We start from the raw sequence: 23,801 nt of genomic DNA, 5'->3' as shown, positions 1-23,801 counted from the left end.
TTTTTTGGAGATGGAGTCTCACTCTGTCACCTAGGCTGGAGTGCAGTGGCGCGATCTTGGCTCACTGCAAGCTCCGCCTCCTGGATTCATGCCATTCTCCTGCCTCAGCCTCCCGAGTAGCTGGGACTACACGCGCCTGCCACCGCACCCGACTAATTTATTTTTGTATTTTCAGTAGAGATGGGGTTTCACCATGTTAGCCAGGATGGTCTCGATCTCCTGACCTCGTGATCCGCCCGCCTCATCCTCCCAAAGTGCCAGGATTACAGGCATCCCCTGCTCTTAAAACAATACCTGACCATGGTGAGAGGGTGGTGAGGATTTGCTGAATGAATGAATGAATGAATGGCTCAAATGCCATCCTGTTATTGTAGATCACGGAACTTGAGGAGAATCTTGGTTCCCCCCAGAGAAGGGAAAAAGGCATTTGAGATGATTAGATTCCAGAGTTTTCCTCTCTAGCAATAGTCACCACATGGATGACCTCACCCAGTGCCATGGCTTTAATGACCATGGCAACCTCCTCTTGCAAAAGAGGAAAGATTTGGGATCTAATAATCTTGAATGCCTCTTTCTTGAATCTTGAATTCTTTTCTCTTTCTATTACTTTAATACCGTCTCCTACACACAAAGGTTAATGATTGGTTTTCCTTCAAAGGTAATTCGTGTTTTTATAGGGAACAAAGTCAGCAAGCACAGAAATGGATTTCCAATTAGACAGTTTGTGTCACCAAGCCAGGAGGGAGAGTTCACGTGTGTGTGTGTGTGCAAGGGTGGAGGATAGTAGTGGTGAGTGATGAGAGGCATGCAGAGTCTTCCTGGGTTTGGAAATCATATCACAACATAAAACCAGTCTAGTTTATATGAGAGGTGATCTGGTCACTTCTTTACTCTAGAGCAAGGGCCAGGGTTAGTGTAGATGCATCCTTATGAAAATGTCGGTTCTCTAACGATTGCAGGAGCAATGAGGAAATATAATTCATACAATCTCCTCCAGGGTTTTAGACCCCCAAGATAGGCCAGAGTGAGATTAAGGAAGCCACTAGTAAAGCTAATTGTGGTGGAGATTTGCCTATCATGGTGAGATCCTGCACAGAGATGTCTGACATAGCATCTTAAACACAGCATCCAAAGAATGGAATGTTCCTATTCAGGGTCAGGCCTTTTAAGAACAAACCTACTGGCCAGATGCAGTGGCTCATGCCTGTAATCCCAGCACTTTGGGAGGCCGAGGCAGGCAGATCACGAGGTCAGGAGATTGAGACCATCCTGGCTAACACGGTAAAACCCCGTCTCTACTAAAAATAGAAAAAAAAAAAAATAGCTGGGCTTGGTGGTGGGCGCCTATAGTCTCAGCTACTAGGGAGGCTGAGGGAGGAGAATGGCATGAACCCGGGGGCGGAGGTTGCAGTGAGCTGAGATTGTGCCACTGCACTCTAGCCTGAGCGACAGAGCAAGACTCTGTCTCCAAAAAAAAAAAAAAAAAAAAACCTACTTCCAGCAAATTCAGTTCAGCCTCGATTATTCAAAACAGTTGAGAAGCATACCTGAAGGTGTTAACCAGGTGGTCTAGTTTGCTACATAAGCAAATAATATCTACCCTTTATTGGATACTCATTATGTTCCAAATACTATGTTAAGTGCTATGAAAATCAATGATTGCTAATATTTATATATTCATGTAATAAATATAATATAAAAATTACTAACATTTATATATTAATATAATAACTAATATTTATTAGTTATATGACAAGAATAGTTCTAAGTCTTTAGTGAGCTTATTTTATTCTTATGAAGACTGTTCTGAGGGAGGTGCCTGTATTTTCTGCACTAAGCTGATCAGAAAACTGAGTTCTAGAGAGACTGTGAGTTTCCCAAGGCCATTCAGTTATAAGTGGTGCAGCTGGGATTTGAACCCAGGCAGTTTGCCTTCACAACTGGTGCTATGTTAAACTGCATAAATGTTAAACTCACTTAACATTCATGACTTTAGGAAATAGGTGCTATCGTTTCCTTTTTATAGTCCCTGCATTGTGTTGCTGTAAGAAGCCTAAGCCTCTGGTGCCTTTAGCTTGTCAGTCTTGAAGGGGAAATTGATCATTTTCCTGACAGTCTGATACTGAGAAATGTTTACAGTTCTCTGTACACCAAAAACCATAAAACCACTGTTGAGAAAAATTAAAGAAGATATAAATAAATGGAGAGATATAATGTGCTCATGAATCCAAAGACTTAATATTGGTAAGATGTCAGTTCTTCCTAAATTGATTTATAGTTTTGATATCACCCAATCAAAAGCCCAGTAGGCTTTTTTTTCATAGAAATAAACAAATCGATTCTGAGTTTCATATAGAAACACAAAGGACCTAGAACAGCAAAACAAAAGCAAAACAAAAATCCTCAAAAGCAAAAATCTTTATAAAAGAAGAACAAACATGGAGGATTAATATCGCTGGACTTCAAGAATTGCAAAACTATACTAATCAAGACAATGTGATATTGGCTTAAAGATTGACAAATAGATCAACGGAATAGAAATAGGCCTACACATCTATATGGACAACTGACTTTTGACAAAGGCACAGAGAAACTTTAGCAGATGAACAGTTCTTTCAACAAATGGTGCTAGTACATGTGGATATCAGGAAACAAAATAGTGCACTTCAGTTCATACCTTTCATTATATAAATATTAATTCAAAGTGGATCAGAAATAAATATAAAACCTAAAACTATAAAAATATAAGAGAAAACGTTTGTGACTTTGGGTAGGCAAGGATTTCTTAGTTACCACACCAAAAGCATAATCTGTAAAAGAGCAAACTAATAAATAGGACTTCATAAAAATTAAAAACATCTGCTCTTCTAAAGATATTGTTATTAGAATAAGGAGACAAGCCAGACACTGGAGGCAAATGTTTACAATATATAAATCTGACAAAGTGATTGTAGCCAGAATAGATAAGAAACTCTCAATACTGTATAATAAGAAAACAAACAACCCAAATAGAAAATGGACAAAATATTTGACCAGACATTTTATTGACGAGGACATACACAGATGACAAATAAGTACATGAAAAGATGCCCAACATCATTAGGCATTAGAGAAATGCAAAGTAAAGCTACTAGAAGGTACCACCACATACCTATTAGAAAGGCAAGAATTAGAAAGAAAATCTGACCATAAAATGTGTTGGCAAGGATGTGGAGGAACTGGAACTCTCAAACACTGGTGATGGGAACACAGTTAGGCAGTTTCTTAAGAAGTTAGGAATACACTGATCATATAATCTAGTCACTGATTCTTAGGTTTTTATCCAAGAGAAAAGAAAGTCTATGCCATACAAACCCTTTTATAATGTTTTTAGAATTTTATTTCTAATTGCCCCCAGCTGGGAATAAACCAAATCTCTATCAAAGGTGAATGGATGAACACACTGTGGTCCATCCATATGAAGAATACTACTCAGCCATAATGAAAATAAATGAACTATTGATACATATTACAACATAGATACAAATCAAAGTAACTATTCTGAGTATAAGAAGCCAGAAAAAGGTTATATAAGAGATGCATCATTTATATAATTTTCTGGTATATCCAAACCGATGTATAGTGACAGAAAGCAGATTAATGGTTGCCTAGGAATGGGGATGGGGGTAGGAAGCAGCAGAGGTGGGACTACAAAGGGGCGTGAGAAAACTTCTGGAGGTGATGGATGTGTTTGTTATCTTGGTTTTGGCAATGGTTCCACCAGTGTATATATATGTCAATATTATCAAAATTTACTTTAAGTGGAGGCTTCTCTATTTAGTACAATTGTCATTAATATGGAACTTTTCATGGTTATCTGGTTGGGCTCACACAATTTTTTTTAAAAAAAGGTATAATTACAGATTAAAATAATTTATATTTTAAACATGTATAGTTTATTGTATGTCAGTTATGCCTCAATAAAGCTGTTTAAAGAAGCCAAGTAGGCTGGGCACGGTGGCTCACGCTTTTAGTCTCAGCACTTTGGGAGGCCGAGGTGGGCAGATCCACTTGATATCGGGAGTTCAAGACCAGCCTGGCCAACATGGCAAAACCTCGTCTCTACTAAAAATACAAAAATCAACCAGGCGTGGTGACATGTGCCTATAATCCCAGCCACTCAAGAGGCTGAGGCAGAAGAATTGCTTGAACCTGGGAGATGGAGGTCGGAGTGAGCTGAAATCGTGCCACTATGCTCCAGCCTGGGTGACAGAGTGAGACTGTCTCAAAACAAAACAAAACAAAAAAGTAGTTAATGTCTATGGACATAGGTTTATACATTTCTGACAAGCTGGTATGAAGGCATAGTAGTGCACAAATCCACACACACACACACATACACAACACACAAATAAAAAGTGTTATAGGGGCTACAGATAATGCTCTTGAGTTTTTAGGCAATATTCTTCATCCCCTTCATCCATTCTCCTCTACGTACTTTTCCTACACATTCCTATTTAATGTTCTGTTGTAAAACCTTCTGACTTGGTTTTGTGTGAAATCTACTGCCTCAAGTGCACAAGCTTCCAGATGGGGTTGGAGTTGGGGGCAGAGAGTAGCAAAGGGATAAGGCTAAGACACTAACCCATCACCCAGCAGGTAAGAAGTGTCACTTAACCTTCCAGCTTCTGGAAGCTGAATTTTGTAATGAGCTGTCACTGTCTTTATCACCTAACAGTTACTGCAACTAAGTAGGGTGGTATAAAACCTGGAAAACATTACTCTGTCAACAGTACTGATATCTTTGATGAAGCTGTCTATGGCAGGGTCCCAGGTACAACTGAAAATCAGCACATGGCCTGTTAAATGGTTTAGGTTCTTTCCATCCCACCACTCTGCAGACTGCTCCTGGCTTGTGATATGCCAATTGTTTGGTCAGATCACTAGAGGTGGTCATGTTGTTAGAACATCCTGATCTTTACTTTACACGTGGCTCAGTCAAAATTACACAGGCTGGTTCAGCCACAGTTCAAGAGGAGTATGGCGTGTGGCCTGGGGTGTTGCTGGGCAACATTACTGCCTGTCTAGCTGCACGCCGTAGGGTGGTGTTTACCTTAAAAAGTACACCCTGGTCTAAGGTCTATTAGGCTCATAAAAGTTATTTTGTTGGCATTCTTAGGGTGGAGTCAGCACACCATGTCAGATATAATTAAATTAGTTTAAAATACTCTATACAACTGACAAGTAGACCAGAATGTGTTGAGGCAGAGCTGCCAATAGTCTCACTACATGAGGAGTCAAATTATCACAAGGTTGCTTGGTGTCCACAGGATCAGAACAAGTGCTCCTAATAGACCTTAGAATGGTGCTGTCAATGGCTTGAGGCTCACAACAGGGAACATCTCATAAAGGGAACCGTAATACTTTTGATCAATACTGCCAAGACTATGTTTTTCTTAGATGCTTCCATGTCCAAGGACTATGCCATCCAGAAGGCCTTTCTGACCCTCTGATTCTCCCTCTTTCCTGCTTCCTTGGCTGACCAACCCCTTCTGTTCACATACCTTTCATTCAATCAGGCACAATGCAGCCACTTGGCATTCTGCTCACTGACTTACAACCATATACTCATCTTCCTCATTACTATACCCTGGATCAGTAGGACTGAAGTTTAAGAAGTTCCCACACTCTTCTATTTCACAGATAGATGGATGATTTATTGGCTTCCATAATTAGCTAATGGCAGCCATTTTGTTTCACTAGTGTGTATGTATTGAATGTATGCATTTTGCTAATTTAACTCTGAAAGTTTCCTTACTTCCAAGTCCTTTGGGGCTATCTAACCAGCTTGCCTCTCCTCTCCTGCCATTGATTTGGTTCCAGATTTTGCCATAAACTAACCTATACTCAGCAAACCCATTCATCTTATTGGCTTCAAACAGGCTGTTAATAAAATGGATACAATATTTCTGGCTCACAAGAACAAACATTTTTTGAAGAGGTGGAACAGTTAGCTTGAAAAGTAGAGCTTGAGATGAAAAACTGAACAATAAAAGCACATATCATTGAATTCTTCCATTGTACTCTTTTATATCTGATCTGTAAAATCTAGGAAGTGTGATTATATTTTGGGAAAAGACAGCCAAATTAAGTAATATAATTCTGGTACTGCTATAAATCTATTTTCTATTATTATTGTTTGATTTTATGTGGTAATATTTAGGTTAAATCAGCACCATACTTTGCAGTCAAATGGCAGATTTTATTTTATTAATTAACTAATTTATTTATTTTTTGAGACGGAGTCTCGCTCTGTCGCCCAGGTTGGAGTGTAGTGGCACGATCTTGGCTCACTGCAACCTCCACCTCCTGGATTCATGCCATTCTCCTGCCTCAGCGTCCTGAGTAGCTGGGACTACAGGCGCCCGCCACGCCCAGCTAATCTTTTGTATTTTTAGTAGAGACGAGGTTTCACCGTGTTAGCCAGGATGGTCTTGATCTCCTGAGCTCATGATCCGCCCGCCTCGGCCTCCCAAAGTGCTGGGATTACAGGCGTGAGCCACCGCGCCCAGCCGGCAGATATTATTTGTATTTATTTTCTCTTCCTAGCTGTTATAGGTCGGGGTGGGGAGGATAAGGAAGGAGAGAAGGAGATCTCAGACTATTAAATAATTTGTCCAAGATCCTTAAGAATAAGAGGAACAACACGCAGCCTTTAATTATTCAATGCCAGATCTCCAGGTGGAAATTTAAAAATTTAGGCAAAAAATCCTATCAGTATATAACCTCCGTAATGGTAAAATCAGAGTTTAAAAAAATAGGTATGTAACTAACTGCTCCATTAGCACTGGTGTAGACGGTTCCAGGGGGGCAAAGATGCATGAAGGTTTTCACACAGGAGTTCTTTCCACTAGCATTACCTCCTCCAGACAGCCTTAAGAATCCGTTAAGGAGACTCCATTGGCCTATTTGCCTATGTCCATTTCCTCATTCTTTAGCAGGTGTTTGTTGGAAACCTCTGTTGTTTCTCACATTTGCTCGGAATTGCGAGGAGGACAACCTTTCAAGACATATGTTTTCATGAACCACAGCGACGCTTGCAAGTCAGGCTGATACCATCCAGACCTTCACTCCCCCGAAACGCTGTCTCCACCTTTTAAGCTATCTTGACAGAATGAAACACAAAATACAAGTCTTAGTAGGTGACTTCTGGCCTCCAAATAAAGCATTATGGGGTATTCTGTTTCTATTTTCCTTGACTTTCCCCCAAGTAATTTTATATCCCTTAGGAGCCAAGAAGCATTTCCTGTAATTAGGGTTGGCTACTGGCACTTGCTCCTTGAAGTATTCATCTGTCCAGCTCCCAGACCAAGAGGCATTGCCCTGGAACTGCTGGTTTTGCAGCAGGGTAGTCATATTCCTCCTCACCCTGGAGTCCTGGATAGAAGAACAGGAAACAAAGCTCCAACTGTACCTTGAGACCATATGAACCCTTTTATCCATTAATTGGAATTAATAGGGATGGGCAACAGGCCCTTTGGTGAACACCGAACTGGGCTGTCACTGACTAGCTGTGGGTAACATGTCTTCCGGGTCTCAGTTGCCTCAACTGCAAAACCTTAAAAGGGGGTTGAAAGAAAGGGGCAGCTAACGTCTCTCCAAGGCAGGCACTCCCAGCAGCTGTGCTCTTCCTTCTATCTCCCTGCTTTCTTCGGATTTATACTGATGATGTGATTGAGTGCTGGACGATAGAGTGCCAGTGGAAGTGATGTACCCTGCTTTCCAGCCTGCTCCCTAAAATGTCCCACACCCTCCCTCTTGAAGAAGAGGGAGTGTTTAACATGCTGGAAGTGAAAGACCCTGAGATACTGGAGCCCCATGATGGAAGAGGCCCAGATCCCCGAGGTCAGCTGTCTGGGAGAGTCCCTGACTGGCCCACGAGTGAGAACAGTGTGTTGTGCTGAGATGCTGAGCTTGTACGATTTCCTTGCTACTGCGGTTCACCACAGCACTATCCTCATGAAAGTGCTCTACTGCGTCCAGAATTCTGTGTATCTAGGGGATGGCAGAGCACAGGGCAGAAATAGAATGAGATTTTTAACACGAGCAGGAAGCACTCCATGTAAATCTACTGTTTAATTGGATATTGTACTCAAAGGTGCTTCTCTAAATGAGCCAGTAAAAACCTGAGTGGGAGTTGGATAATACTTAATGGATAGGGATGTGTAGTTTCGGCATAACAGTGCCTCTGTGGGTTACAGCACCCTGGTCAAACCTGGAAAAATAGTTTCTTAGAAAAGAATAAAGGCAAAGTATGGGGAAATGGTCATGGAAGTCTCTCTCACTAATAAGAAGAGAACTCAGAATGTCTTGTTATTAGCAACATAGATCTCCACCTAAAGGGTTTACCTATCCCCACACTTGTGATGTTTGCATGGAGATGGTGAGTACAGGGTTACCTTTGAGTTCTCTGTCATTGTCATATTTTTGCTGTGCTGCTTCCAGAATCTTTTTCATCATATAAAAGTGATTAGGTCTGGGTGGCTATTGATCGTTTGGGGAAAATAGACTTACTTTAATCCTTCTTCAGAATGGATTCCCAAGGTAAGATTTTCATCTAGACTTATTTTTACTGAGTGAAAGTGCCATTTTCAAGAAACTCCCAAAACTTTATATTTTAGAAGAAGTGAGGCCCATCTGTGGGAAAAGAAAGCCACAGAAAACACTGAAAAACCACATGACCCGGCGTTAAATCAAGAAAAGCGTCTGGTAGGCCTGGGAAAGCCTGTTTAAGCTTCGAGGTCACTTTCTGCATCTCAGCTCCTGTTTATTTTCTGGACCTTGGTCAGCGTCTTCTTGACAGTGTAATTTCTGCAGTGCAGCGGGACTTTGTGACCCATAATCAAACCCAGAAAGCTTTCAGCAATGCCATCTGGGTGGGGGGGCTCCGTTTTATTTGGTTTAAATGAAAAAGTTAAATCTCTATCCAGACATGCCCGTTTGCAGGCCCAATGACTCTTCCACCTGCAGGATACTTCATCTTTGAATATGCTTCTCATTTTCCAGACAAGCTCAGGGGATCTGCATCCTCCAATAAAATTCCTGTCTGCACAAAATTGCCTTTTAGTGGTAATTTATAACTCAATAAAATGACATCTCAAAAAGGAGAATGGGTTTGAGTCTATAACTGATGTGATTTAGCATGTTTTGGCTTTAGAATACACAGTATTTACACAAGGGGCAGTGGTCTCTGTGATGTGATGTGGAGATGTACATCCGCAGAACTCATGACAAGGAGGGAGGTGCAAATGTCCTCAGGCATCCTCTAAGCACAGACCTCCCTGGGCTCTAATATAATGAATATTCTTACTGAGCTCAGCCTCAAGCAAAGGGCTTCATGGTTTTCTGGGTATCAGAAACATCCATGGAACTTGCTAAAATTATACATTCCTGGGCTCCACCCTAGAACCCATGAGCTAGATTCACTAAGAGCAGGGTGGGGTCCAGGGATCTGTAGTTTAACAATCTGTACAGGTGGTTCCAGTCACATACTTGAGAAACCACTTTAAGTTGAGAAACACTTCTAGTTTGTAATCAGTCACCGCAATGAACTATTTGCTGCAAAAAGGGGAAGGGAACAAACGCTTTTAAAATGCCTTCTTTGTGTCAAGGGTTGTTGCTAGACAATCTAAATCTGTGGTTGTTTTTTTGTTGTTGTTTAACTCTTGCAACAGTCCAATAAGATTGGTATTATTATATTCATTTTGGAGGTTCAGAGAGGTTAAGGATTATTAGCAAACAGCAAGGTAGAGATTTGAACCCAGACCTTTCTGGCTCCACAGTGCACTTTTTCCACTAACCCATGTTAGCAGCCCAGGTTTGGGCCAAATATTTTCGAGTTCATAGTGTGTTACCCTTTGATCTACTGAGAGATATTGTGAGAAATGTCTTTGTTTTCTATGCCCCCCACTCAGCTTTATAGAGGCATATTTGACAAATAAAAATTGTATACAGTTAAAGTGTACAACATAACGCTTTGATATACGTATACATTGTGAAATAATGACCACAACCAAGCTAATTGACATATCTGTCACCTCACACGGTGACCGTCTATGTGTGTGTGTGCTGAGAACATTTAAGATCCACTGTAGTAGCAAGTCTCAAGTATTTATTAAATATGGTGTTTTTAACCATATCACCATGTTATTTATTAGATTCCCAAAACTTGTTCATCTTGTAACTGAAAGTGTACTCGTTGACCAACATCTTTCCAATCCTCCCAGTCCCCCAACCCCTGGTAAGCACAATTCTACTTTCTGCTTCTATGAGTCTGACTTTTTAGATTCCATATATAATGTGAGATCATGCAGTATTTGTCTTTCTGTGCCTGGCTTATTTCACTCAGCATAATGTCCTCCAGGTTCATCCATGTTGTCACAAATGACAGGACTTACTTCTTCTTCAAGACTGAATAGAATTCCATTGTGTGTGTGTGTGTGTGTGTGTCTGTATGTGTGTGTGTGTCTGTATGTGTGTGTGTGTATCACATTTTCTTTATCCATTCATTTATTAATGGAATCAAATCAACACTTAGTTTGATTCTATATCCTGGTTATTGTGAATAATGTTGCAGTGAACATGGAGGTGCATAGAACTCTTTGAGGTACTGGTTTCATTTCCTTTGGATATATACCCAGAAGTGGAGTTACTGGTTCATATGACAATTGACAACTGTATTTTTCAATTTTGAGGAACCTCCATGCTGTGTTCCATAATGACTATACCAGCTGATATGGTTTGGCTCTATGTCTCCACCCAAATCTCATGTTGAATTGTGATCTTCAGTGTTGGAGGAGGGGTCTGGTGGGAGTGTGGATCATCGGGTGGATTTCCCTTTTGCTGTTCTCGTGATAGTGAGTGAGTTATCATGAGATCTGGTTGTTTGAGAGTGTGTAGCACTTCCCCGCTTTGCTCTCTCCCTCTCCTGTTCCAGCCATATAGGATGTGCTGACTTCCCTTTTGTCTTCTGCCTTGATTCTAAGTTTCCTGAGGCCTCTGCAGCCATGTTTCCTGTAACGCCTGCAGAACTGTAAGCCAATCAAACCTCTATTCTTTATAAATTATCCAGTCTTAGGTAGTTCTTTATAGTGATGTGAGAACAAACTAATATACCAGTTTACATTCCTACCAACAGTATACAAGGGTTCCCTTTTCCATATCCTCAACAACACTTGTTAGTGTTTTTGATGATAGCCAATTGGGGTAAGATGATATCTCTTTATGGTTTCGATCTGCATATCCCTGATGATTAGTGATATGGTTTGGCTGTGTCCCCACCCAGATCTCATCTTGAATTGTAGCTCCCATAATTCCCACATGTTGTGAGAGGAACCTGGTGGGAGGTAATTGAATTATGGGGGCGGGTCTTTCCTGCGCTGTTCTCGTGGCAGTGAACAAGTCTCACAAGATCAATGGTTTTGTAAAGGGCAGTTCCCCTACACAAGCTCTCTTGCCTGCTGCTATGAAAGACGTGCCTTTGCTCCTCCTTTGCCTCCTGCATTGGTTGTGAGGCCTCCCCAGTCATGTGGAACCATGAGTCCATTAAACCTCTTTTTCTACATACATTACCCAGTCTTGGGTAGGTCTTTATTAGAAGTGAGAGCAGACTAATACAATTAGTGATGTTGCACACCTTTATATGTACCTTTTGGCCATTTTGTATGTCTTCTTTTGACAAATGTCTATTCAGGTTCTCTGCCCATTTTTTTTTTTTTAGCCAGGTTATGTTTTCTTGCTTTTATTGTATAAGTGCGTTATATTTTTCTGGCTATTAACCTATTATCAGATGGATGTTTTGCAAATATTTTCTCCCATTCTGTAGGGTGTGAGAAGTTTCTTAAGAAGACAATGGTAAGTCCTTCCACTCACTTGAGGAGAGTAAATTTCAGATTTGTAGTGGACACTGGGGTCCAAGACCTGAGACCCACTTCAGGCTGAGTAGTCAATCATTCTGTCAGCTATGGAAGGGTTGGCACCTAGCAGCTTACTGCAGAGTCCCCTCTTGAGATTGTCCCCAGCTGAGGCACAGCATGCCTCCTCCCTGGGGTGGCCTGCTTGCAGTGACTGTCCAGGAAGAGGTATAAACTTCCAACTACCTTGCCTCAGTTCAGACAACATGGAAGGACATCCCAGCTTTGGAGGGCCTCTGTGACTTGCTGGGGCCTTTATCCTGATTTCAACTTCTTCTTCTGCCTAATCCTGCTTCTTCTGCTGCTTTAACAGTTTCCCAAGAGCACTCTCCACAAACTTCCGGCATGCCAATCTCCATCTCAAAATTTGCTTCTCTGGGAATGCAACCTGTGGTGTTCAATCAAATTGTCCCTGTAGATGCATTACACTCACATTAGGCATGTGATGGACTGAATTGCGACCTCCATCCCAAATTCATGTTGAAACTTTAACACCCAGGAACTCTGAATGTGACTGTGTTTAGAGATAGGGTCTTCGCAGAAGTAATTAAGTTAAAATGAGGTCACATGGATGGGCCCTAATCTAATATGACAGGAGTCCTTATAAGAAGAGGAGATGAGGGCACAGCCAAGCAGAGGGAAGACCACACAGGGAAAAGACGAAGGTCTACAATCCAAGGAGAGAGGTTTCAGGAGAAATCAACCCTGTGGACACCTTATCTTGGACTTCCAGCCTCCAGAACTGTGAGAGAATAAGTTTCTGTAGTTTAAGCCCCCATTCTGTGATACCTTGTCATGGCAGCCGAAGCGGATACAATAGGCGGATTTAGAGGTTCTTCATTTTGATCCTGATTCTTTCATTTTTATAGTTAAGGAACAACTCAGAAATCTGAACAGGTTAAATTCTCTTTTAAGTATAATGAAACAGGATGGTAATTCTCACTAGATAGTGTTTTCATATTCTAGACAATATGTCAGGATAATCATGTTTTTAGAGAGGTGATAAGGAGTATGCATTATCTCTCTCCATCACATCTCTCTGTTTACAGCATTTACCACAAACCTGGGGCAGATTTAAATACATGGTGTGGATCAGTACTTTGGACCTGCAGTGAACTTGTATTTAGTGAGAAAGAATGACAAAATTTTCTTTCTTTCTTTTTTTTTTTTTTTTTTGAGACAGTCTCGCTGTATCGCCCAGGCTGGAGTGCAGTGGCATGATCTGGGCTCACTGCAGCCTTAACCTCCCGGGTTCAAGCCATTCTTCTGCCTCAGCCTCCAGAGTAGCTGGGATTAAAGGTGCACATCACCATGCTCGGCTAATTTTTGTATTTTTAATAGAGACAGGGTTTCGCCATCTTGCCCAGGCTGGTCTCAAACTCCTGACCTCAGGTGATACTCCCACCTCGGCCTCCCAAAGTGCTGGAATTACAGGCATGAGTCACCGTGTCCCCCCTGTAATTTTTCAAATTCTGTCAGTCAACACTTTCTGGTCCTCTGTGAAGCAAGGATATGGTTTGGCCTTTTTTCTTTTTCTTTTTTTTTTAGACGAAGTTTCACTCTTTTTGCCTAGGCTGGAGTGCAATGTCATGATCTCTGATCACTGCAACCTCCACCTCCCAAGTTCAAGTGATTCTTCTGCCTCAGCCTCCCGAGTAGTTGGGATTACAGGTGCACACCACTATACCTGGCTAATTTTTGTATTTTCAGTAGAGACAGGGCTCCACCATGTTGGCCAGGCTGGTCTTGAACTCCTGACCTCAGGTGATCCACCCACCTCGGCCTCCCAAAGAGCTGGGATTATAGGCATGAGCCACCACGCCCAGTCAATTTAGCTTTCTTTTCTTTAGATAAACTGTAACATGCTATGTCTGGCTGCTGGCTTCCTGCCCTAATTCAAAGGTGAAAAAGCTTTGTAGTTTAATTTTTTTTTAGGTTTTCATTTTTTCTGAGCCAGTTCCTTTATCCTTTATTGTCTCCAGTGGAGCATTGGTAAATGTTTAACTACCAGCTCTTTGAAAATGAAATAAAACAGAACCATCCTGGGAAAAGAATGCTGCAGGGTGCCAGCCTCTCTGCAGCCAAGGACAGCTCTCCAGGTGTGAGGAGACCTCTCTGCCTTCCTCCTCACACTGATATTAGTGCAGTTCCCTCAGGGCTTGCTTTTATTTGTTGAGGCTTCTTGTAAGGGGTTTAATTTTAAGAGTATTTATGAGTTTAGCACAGGCTTCCCCAGTGAATTTTTCTGTCCATGCCCTCACTCATGATGTCTTCATTGTCACCTCTGGAACCAGAAAATTCACAGCTTAAGGAAGCTCAGGTGAGCAACCAAGTCTAGCCCCATCCAGATTCCCAAGGCCCGTTCTCCCACCAGGCCTTTCCTTATGCTCTGCATCTCTCATCTCCTTCAATGATTTCTTTTGGCTGCACTGACTTGACTTTTTATGTGTTATAAAACTCAGGAAGCTTCTATTGAGGGCTTAGTAGGTGCCAAACACAATTCCGAGCAACATGCATATTTAATCATCACAAGCCCTTCGAGGTAGGTACTATTCTCATTCTCATTTTGTAGGTGAAGAAAGTGAGGCACAAAGAGGGTTAATAACTTGTTCAAGGCCCTATTACTTGATAGAGGCAGGACTGAGATTCAAACCAGGCAGTATGGCTTCCGGTCCATATTTTTCTTTTCTTTTCATTTTGGAGACAGAGTCTTGCTTTGTCACCCAGGCTGGAGTGTAGTGGTGCAATCACAGCTCACTGCAGCCTCTGCCTCTGGGGTTCAAGCAATTCTCTTGCCTCAGTCTCCCGAGTAGCTGGGACTATAGGTGCGCACCACTACACCTAGCTAATTTTTCTATTTTTAGTAGAGAAGGGGTTTCACCATCTTGGTCAGGCTGGTCTCGAACTCCTGACTTCAAATCATCTGCCCACCTTGATCTCCCAAGGAGCCGGGATTATAGGCGTGAGCCACTGCACCCGGCCCCAATCCATATTTTTAACCAGCATCCTACCTGAAAAACAGCAGTAGAAATATACATATGTGTAGTGTGAAGTGGTGTGTGTGTGTGTGTGTGTGTGTATCTGTGTGTATGAAAAGTTAAAGTTTAATAATGCGGAAAAATCACTCATAAGTAATGGAATTAAAGACTTCAAAGGACTTTTTGATGCAACATAGATAATTCTAAAGCAAATTAAAAATTTTAGGTGGTGAAATTATGTTTTTTAGGTCTAGATTTCCAAAAGTTGAGGCTCAGCATGTATTGGAAATACCATAGAGCTAATGTTAATTGCAGAGATACAGCTGGAATGAAATACTGACTTGCTTCAGGGAATGTTTTTTCTCCCTGTCTCTCACTGTTTTGGTCTCAATTTAGTAATGCTGGTTGAGTAGGTATAAAAAATGAGAAGAGAGACATTTTTTGTTTCACTAGTCATAGAGAAATTGGTATTTGTATTGAATGGATTGAGGATTCACAAATAAATATAGTTTGTTCCAGTTTGGATTACTAATTTGGTTTGGTGGAAATCTCTGAAGTATCCAGTTCTGTGACAGAATTTTGCCATAGAATCTAGTACTAGGGAGGATTTTTAAGAGGTCATTACCTTGACCTTAAAACCAGTGAGTGGGCTATTGTCCAAGATGGCCAAATAGGAACAGCTTTGGTCTGCAGCTCCCAGCAAGATCGACACAGAAGATGGGTGATTTCTGCATTTCCAGCTGAGGTACCTGGTTCATCTCACTGGGACTGGTTGGACAGTGGATGCAGCCCACGGAGGCCTGAAGCAGGGCAGGGCGTTGCCTCACCCGGGAAGCACAAGGGGTCAGGGGATTTCCCTTTCTTAGCCAAGGGAAGCCGTGACAGACTGTACCTGGAGAAATGGTACACTCCTGACCAAATACTACACTTTTCCCACAGTCTTAGCAACTGGCAGGTCAGGAGATACTCTCCTGTGCTTGGCTCAGTGGGTCCCATGCCCATGGAGCCTTGCTCACTGCTAGTGCAGCAGTCTGAGATCAACCTGTGACACTGCAGGTTGACAGCAGGAGGGGCATCCACCATTGCTGAGGCTTGAGTAAACAAAGTGTCACAGTGTAAACAAAGAGACCGGGAAGTATGAACTGGGCAGAGCCCACCACAGCTCAGTAAGGCCTACTGCCTCTATAGATTCCATCTCTGGGAGCAGGGCATAGGAGAACAAAAGGCAGCAGACAGCTTCTGCAGACTTAAATGTCCCTGTCTGACAACTCTAAAGAGAACAGTGGTTTTCTCAGCATGGCGTTCGAGCTCCAAGAATGGACAGACTGCCTCCTCAAGCGGGTCCCTGACCCCTGTGTAGCCTGACCGGGAAACACTTCCCAGTAGGGGCCGACAGTCACCTCAAACAGGTTGGTGCCTCTCTGGGACGAAGCTTCCAGAGGAAGGATCAGGCAGCAATATTTGCTGTTCCATAGCCTCTGCTGGTGACATCCAGGCAAACAGGGTCTGGAGCTGACCTCCAGCAAACTCCAACAGACCTGCAGCTGAGGGGTCTGTAAGAAGGAAAACTAACAAACAGAAAAGAATAGCATCAACATCAACAAAAAGACATCCACACCAAAACCCCTCTGTAGGTCACCAACGTCAAAGACCAAAGGTAGATAAAACCACAAAGATGGGGAGAAACCAGAGCATAAAAGCAGAAAATTCCAAAAAACAGAGTGCCTTATCTCCTCCAAAGGATCGCAACTCCTTGCCAGCAAGGGAACAAAACTGGACAGAGAATAAGTTTGACCAGTTGACAAAAGCAGGCTTCAGAAGGTCGGTAATAACAAACTTCTCCAAGCTAAAGGAGCATGTTCTAACCCATTGCGAGGAAGCTAAACACCTTGAAAAAAGGTTAGATGAATGGCTAACTATTATAAACAGTGTACAGAAGATCTTAAATGACCTGATGGAGCTGAAAACCACAGCATGAGAACTTTGTGACACAGGCACAAGATTCAATAGCCTATTCGATCAAGTGAAAGGAAGGAAATCAGTGATTGAAGATCAAATTAATGAAATAAAGTGAGAAGACAAGATTAGAGGAAAAAGAATGAAAAGAAACAAACAAAGCCTCCAAGAAATATGACTATGTGAAAAGACCAAATATACATTTGATGGGTATACTGGAAAGTGACGGGGAGAATGGAACCAAGTTAGAAAACACTCTTCAGGATATTATCCAGGATAACTTCCTGAACTTAGCAAGGCAGGCCAACATTCAAATTCAGGAAATACAGAGAACACCACAAGGATACTCCTCAAGAAGAGCAACCCCAAGACACATAATTGTCAGATTCACCAAGGTTGAAATGAAGGAAAAAATGTTAAGGGCAGCCAGAGAGAAAGGTCGGGTTACCCACAAAGGGAAGCCCATCAGACTAACAGCAGATCTCTTGGCAGAAACCCTACAAGCCAGAAGAGAGTGGGGGTCAATATGCAACATTCTTAAAGAAAAGAATTTTCAACCCAGAATCTCATATCCAGCCAAACTAAGCTTCATAAGTGAAGGAGAAATAAAATCCTTTATAGACAAGCAAATGCTGAGAGATTTTGTCACTACCAGGCCTGCCTTACAAGAAGAACACCTGAAGGAAGCACTAAACATGGAAAGGAATAACTGGTACTAGCCACTGCAAAAACATGCCAAATGGTAAAGACCATTGACACTATGAAGAAATTGCATCAATTAACAGGAAAATAACCAGCTAACATCATAATGACAGGATCAAATTCACACATAACAATATTAACTTTAAATGTGAATGGACTAAATGCCCCATTTAAAAGACACAGACTGGCAAATTGGATAAAGAGTCAAGACCCATCGATGTGCTGTATTCAGGAGAACCATTTCATGTGCAAAGACACACATAGGCTCAAAATAAAGGGATAGAGGAAGATCTACCAAGCAAATGGAAAGCAAAAAAAAAGCAGGGGTTTCAATTCTAGTCTCTGATAAAACAGACTTTAAACCAACAAAGATCAAAAAGGATAAAGAAGGCCACTACATAATGGTAAAGGGATCTGTTCACCAAGAAGAGCTAACTATCCTAAATATATATGCACCCAATACAGGAGCACCCAGATTCATAAAGCAAGTCCTTAGAGACTTACAGAGACTTAGACTCCCATACAATAATAATGGGAGACTTCAACACCCCACTGTCAACATTAGACAGATCAATGAGACAGAAGGTTAACAAAGATATCCAGGACTTGAACTCAGCTCTGGACCAAGCGGACCTAATAGACGTCTACAGAACTGTACACCCCAAATCAAGAGAATATACATTCTTCTCAGCACCACATCATACTTATTGTAAAATTGACCACATAATTGGTAGTAAAACACTCCTCAGCAAATGTAAAAGAACAGAAATCACAACAAACTGTCTCTCAGACTACAGTGCAATCAAATTAGAACTCAGGATTAACAAAGCCACTCAAAACTGCACAACTACATGGAAGCTGAACAACCACTCCTGAATGACTGCTGGGTAAGTAATGAAATGAAGGCAGAAATAAAGATGTTCTTTGAAACCAATGAGAACAAAGACACAACATACCAGAATCTCTGGGACACATTTAAAGCAGTGTAGAGGGAAATTTATAGCACTAAATGCCCACAAGAGAAAGCAGGAAAGATCTAAAATCGACACTCCAACATCACAAAAGAACTAGAGAAGCAAGAGCAAGAAATTTAACAGCTAGCAGAAGGCAAGAAATAACTAAGATCAGAGGAGAACTGAAGGAGATAAAGACACAAGAAACCCTTCAAAAAAATCAATGAATCCAGGAGCTGGTTTCCTGAAAAGATCAACAAAATAAATAGACTGCTAGCAAGACTAATAAAGAAGAAAAGAGAGAAGAATCAAATAGACACAATAAAAAATGATAAAGGGTATATCACCACCGACCCCACAGAAATACAAACTACCATCAGAGAATACTGTAAACACCTTCTAGAAAATCTAGAAGAAATGGATAAATTCCTGGACACATACATCCAACCAAGACTAAACCAGGAAGAAGTTGAATCTCTGAATAGACCAATAACAGGCTCTTAAATTGAGGCAATAATTAATAGCCTACGAACCAAAAAAAAGGCCAGGACCAGAAAGATTCACAGCCGAATTCTATCAGAGGTACAAAGAGTACCATCCCTTCTGAAACTATTTCAATCAATAGAAAAAGGGGGAATCCTCCCTAACTCATTTTATAAGGCTAGCATCATCCTGATACCAAAGTCTGGTAGAGACACAACAAAAAAAGAGAATTTTAGGCCAATATCCCTGATGAACATTGATGTAAAAATCCTCAGTAAAATACTGGCAAACTGAATCCAGCAGCACATCAAAAAGCTTATCCACCATGATCAAGTCAGCTTCATCCCTGGGATGCAAGGCTGGTTCAACATATGCAAATCAATAAATGTAATCCATCACATAAACGGAGCCAATGACGAAAACCACCTGATTATCTCAATAGATGCAGAAAAGCCCTTTGACAAAATTCAACAGCCCTTCATGCTAAAAACTCTCAATAAACTAGGTATTGATGGGGTGTATCTCAAAATAATAAGAGCTATTTATGACAAACCCACAGCCAATATCATACTGAATGGGCAAAAACTGGAAGCATTCCCTTTGAAAACTGGCACAACACAAGGATGCCCTCTCTCATCACTCCTGTTCAACATAGTGTTGGAAGTTCTGGCTAGGGAAATCAGGTAAGAGAAAGAAATAAAGTGTATTCAATTAGGAAAAGAGGAATTGTCTCTGTTTGTGTATGACATGATTGTATATTTAGAAAACCTCATCATCTCTGCCCAAAATCTCCTTAAGCTGATAAGCAACTTCAGCAAAGTCTCAGGATACAAAATCAATGTGCAAAAATCACAAGCATTCCTATACACCAACAATAGACAAACAGAGAGCCAAATCATGAGTGAACTCCCATACACAATTACTACAAAGAGAATAAAATACCTGGGAATTCAACTTACAAGGGATGTGAAGGACCTCTTCAAGGAGAACTACCAACCACTGCTCAACGAAATAAAAGAGGATACAAACCAATGGAAGAGCATTCCACGCTCATGGATAGGAAGAATCAATGTCATGAAAATGGTCATTCTGAGCAAGATGATTTATAGATTCAATGCCATCCCCATCAAGCTACCACTGACTTTCTTCACAGAATTGGAAACAACTACTTTAAAGTTCATATGGTATCAAAAAAGAGCCCGCATTGCCAAGACAATCCTAAGCAAAAAGAACAAAGCTGGAGGTATGATGCTACCTGACTTCAAACTATACTACAAGGCTACAGTAACCAAAACAGCATGGTACTGGTACCAAAACAGATATTTAGACCAGTAGAACAGAACAGAGGCCTCAGAAATAACAACATACGTCTACAATCATCTGATCTTTGACAAACCTGACAAAAACAAACAATATGGAAAGGATTCCCTATTTAATGAATTGTGCTGGGAAAACTGGCTAGTCATATGTAGAAAGCAGAAAGCTGAAACTGGATCCCTTCCTTACACCATATACAAAAATTAACTCAGGATGGATTAAAGACTTAAACAGCATAAAAACTCTAGAAGAAAACCTAGGCAATACCATTCAGAACATAGACATGGGCAAAGACCGTGACTGAAACACCAAAACCAATGGGAACAAAAGCCAAAACAGACAAATGGGATCTAATTAAACTAAAGAGCTTCTGCACAGCAAAAGAAACTATCATCAGAGTGAACAGGCAACCTACAGAATGGGAGAAAATCTTTGCAGTCTACCCATCTGACAAAGGGCTAATGTCCAGAATCTACAAATAACTTAAACAAATTTACAAGAAATAAACACCCCCATCAAAAAGTGGGCAAAGGATATGAACAGACACTTCTCGAAAGAAGACATTTATGCAGCCAACAGACATGAAAAAATGCTCATCATCACTGGTCATCAGAGAAATGCAAATCAAAACGACAATGAGATACCATTTCACACCAGTTAGAATGGCGATCATTAAAAAGTCAGGAAACAACAGATGCTGGAGAGGATGTGGGGAAATAGGAATGCTTTTGCACTGTTGCTGGAAGTGTAAATTAGTTCCACCATTGTGGAAGACAAGTGTGGCAATTCCTCAAGGATCTGGAACTAGAAATACCCAGTGATCCCATTACTGGGTATACACCCAAAGGATTATAAATCATGCTACTATAAAGACACATGCATATGTATGTTTATTGCAGCACTCTTCACAATAGCAAAGACTTGGAGCCACCCCAAATGTCCATCAGTGATAGTATGGATTAAGAAAATGTGGCACATATACACCATGGAATACTATACAGCCATAAAAACAGATGAGTTAATGTCCTTTGCAGGGACATGGATGAAGCTGGAAACCATCATTCTAAGCAAACTATCATAAGGACAGAAAACCAAACACCACATGTTCTCACTCATAGGTGGGAATTTAACAACGAGAATACATGGACACAGGGCGGTCAGTATCACACACAGGGGTCTGTTGGGGGGTGGGGACCTGGGGAAGGGATAGCATTAGGAGAAATACCTAATGCAAATGACAAGTTGTTGGGTGCAGCAACCCAACATGGTACATGTATACCTATGTAACCAATCTGCCCGTTGTGCTCATGTACCCTAGAACTTAAAGTATAATTTAAAAAAATCACTGTGATATGACAGTCAAACTTGTATTTAATGCCTTCCAGGGAAATCCTTTTGTTGCTTATCAAATTATTTAAAGAAAACATTTCTCGTTATATTTAACTTGGAATCTTTCCCCAGAAAGGAGATGGGGCTGCCCTTGGCTTGATGTGGTGCCCAGAGCTTTTTCATTTGTGTGCAGTTGATGGTTGATTCTCTGAGATACAGAAAACAGTCGATCAATCTCAACAGATAAGGGAATTCACCTTTTTTTTTTGAGCACGAATTACTCTATATGCCTTTTCTCATTTTATCCTCTGAATAATCTTCCTGCCACCATTTTATAAACGCAGAAACAGAGATTCAAAAGGGTCAGGTCACCGGCTTAAGGTCAACTCTACCACTAAACAGAACAGCAAGGACCAAAACTCAGATCTTTGTGACCCTCATTGCCACTGTGCCATGTGACGACGCCTACCTCCTTTAGAGGCCAACTAATAGGTAAAATTACGTATCATTTCTTCTATAAATTTTCATAACACCTTTAGGAAGCCTTGGTTAGATAGAAAAATTGATTATTTTAATCCTACACTGTACCCCAGGCCAAGCTGATTTTCTTGAGGAATGGCCGAATGGAAGTTGAATGGTTTAAAGGTGACTGGCAAACAGAGAAACAAGGCACCGAAGAACTGGCTATTTCCAAACCTGGGCAATCAGCTTCTGAATGAGTAGTTCAGTGGGTATAACTTCCAGGCTTGCTCAGGCACTATTATGATAATTGGAATAATCAATCTGCATCCCAGAAGACTGCTTCCCCAGAGATTTCTGGATGGAAGAGGATGCCCTGTGGGCATCAGTGTATCCATGTAAGAAATTCACTTAACAAAGCAAAATCTGGCAGTCTAAACTTAACAGTATTTTCCCCAAATGTTAGTTGCAGGCATGTATGCCAAAACAAAACAAAACAAAAAAAAACCCAGCAAAATACTCCCCACTGTTTTATTATTATTGCAGGGGCTTTAAGCTGAGCAAACTGGAAAAGGGGAATCACAGATTGTCTGTTTTTTTCTATCAGTACTCACCCTTGTCCACATTTTCCCCCAAGGAAAGTTGCAGCTCTGGATCTTGGAAAGGACAATTCCGATGTTTTATTCTTCCAACCAGTTTCTTCGTTTTCATAACTCTACTTGAAGAACACGTGATGTTTGCCAGTGTCTGACATTACGGACCTCACAGCTTACTGAATCTGAAAACAGGAGATAGAGATGGAAAGGTTGGTAAACTCTGAAAAAAATTGAGATGTTTGTCATCATTTAAGGATTGCATCAGAGCAGTTGGAAAAGCCAAATCCATAGTCTCGTGAATGGAATCCCATCATCCATTCATTCATGCAATCAAAGAAAGCATTTATGGGGTTCTTACTATGCTTTAGTTGGAACTTCAAAGACACATAAACTATAGTAACGTCCTCAAGGATCCCACAGTCTCACTGAATAAACAAAAAAATGCAGCACAATAAAATGTTACATCATTTTGGGTCAAATGTGCAGTGGATCCGGTGAGTATACAAAGGAAGAAGGTCAATCTTGGATGGAGTCTTAAGAGATGGGTAGATGTTTGCCAGGTGTTTTGTATGGATAGTAGAGGTGAGAGTGAAATTTCCTTGCCTGTAACCTACAGTTTTAGTCTTGTCATCGATTTCACTGATAGTTTTCTACTCTCCCATCCCTGTGGCCTCACCATCCCCCTTAAACCAACTTAATATGTTACTGCTTTTATCATTTTGAAGCCACAAGATGTGCCTGACTCTACCTCTTACCAGCAGCTTGTGAAGGTCACTGGAGCCATACGCTTTTTTTGTTTCCAGAAAAGGAGAAAAACTAGTGTTTTGGAAATGTGGCTTTTAAATAGCTTAGATGCAAAGCCCAGAATTTGATTTTTTTGGGAAAAACATGGACTGGGCTTTCGGTGAGTTAGTATTGGCCAATTTTTCACTTCTCTTTCAACATCTTGCAGCTGGAAGGCTGTTTTGAGATGGCGTGTGTGTGTGTATGTATTTGTAGGTTATAGCTGGGATGTATATTCTTAGAAAAACCCTCATATTTATTTATTTATTTATTTATTTATTTATTTATTTATTT

The 23,801-nt window shown here is 41.0% G+C and overlaps 1 protein-coding gene across 1 annotated transcript in view; it reads right to left on the bottom strand.

Annotated features, from left to right (window-relative positions):
- Nucleotides 1-23,801, bottom strand: part of NEDD9 (neural precursor cell expressed, developmentally down-regulated 9) — a 201,891-nt gene that overhangs the window by 100,853 nt on the left and 77,237 nt on the right. The window contains exon 2 of the mRNA XM_017891162.1: nucleotides 22,743-22,906. Coding sequence (XP_017746651.1) covers nucleotides 22,743-22,754 — 12 coding nt within the window. The 5' untranslated portion in view covers nucleotides 22,755-22,906. The remainder of the gene's footprint in view (nucleotides 1-22,742; nucleotides 22,907-23,801) is intronic.

This window comes from Rhinopithecus bieti, unplaced genomic scaffold, assembly GCF_001698545.2.
Source record: "Rhinopithecus bieti isolate Rb0 unplaced genomic scaffold, ASM169854v2 scaffold_19939, whole genome shotgun sequence".
Classification (NCBI taxonomy): Eukaryota; Metazoa; Chordata; class Mammalia; order Primates; family Cercopithecidae; genus Rhinopithecus; species Rhinopithecus bieti.
The sequence above is the reverse complement of the archived record's forward strand: the minus strand, read 5'-3'. Positions and strand labels throughout refer to the sequence as shown.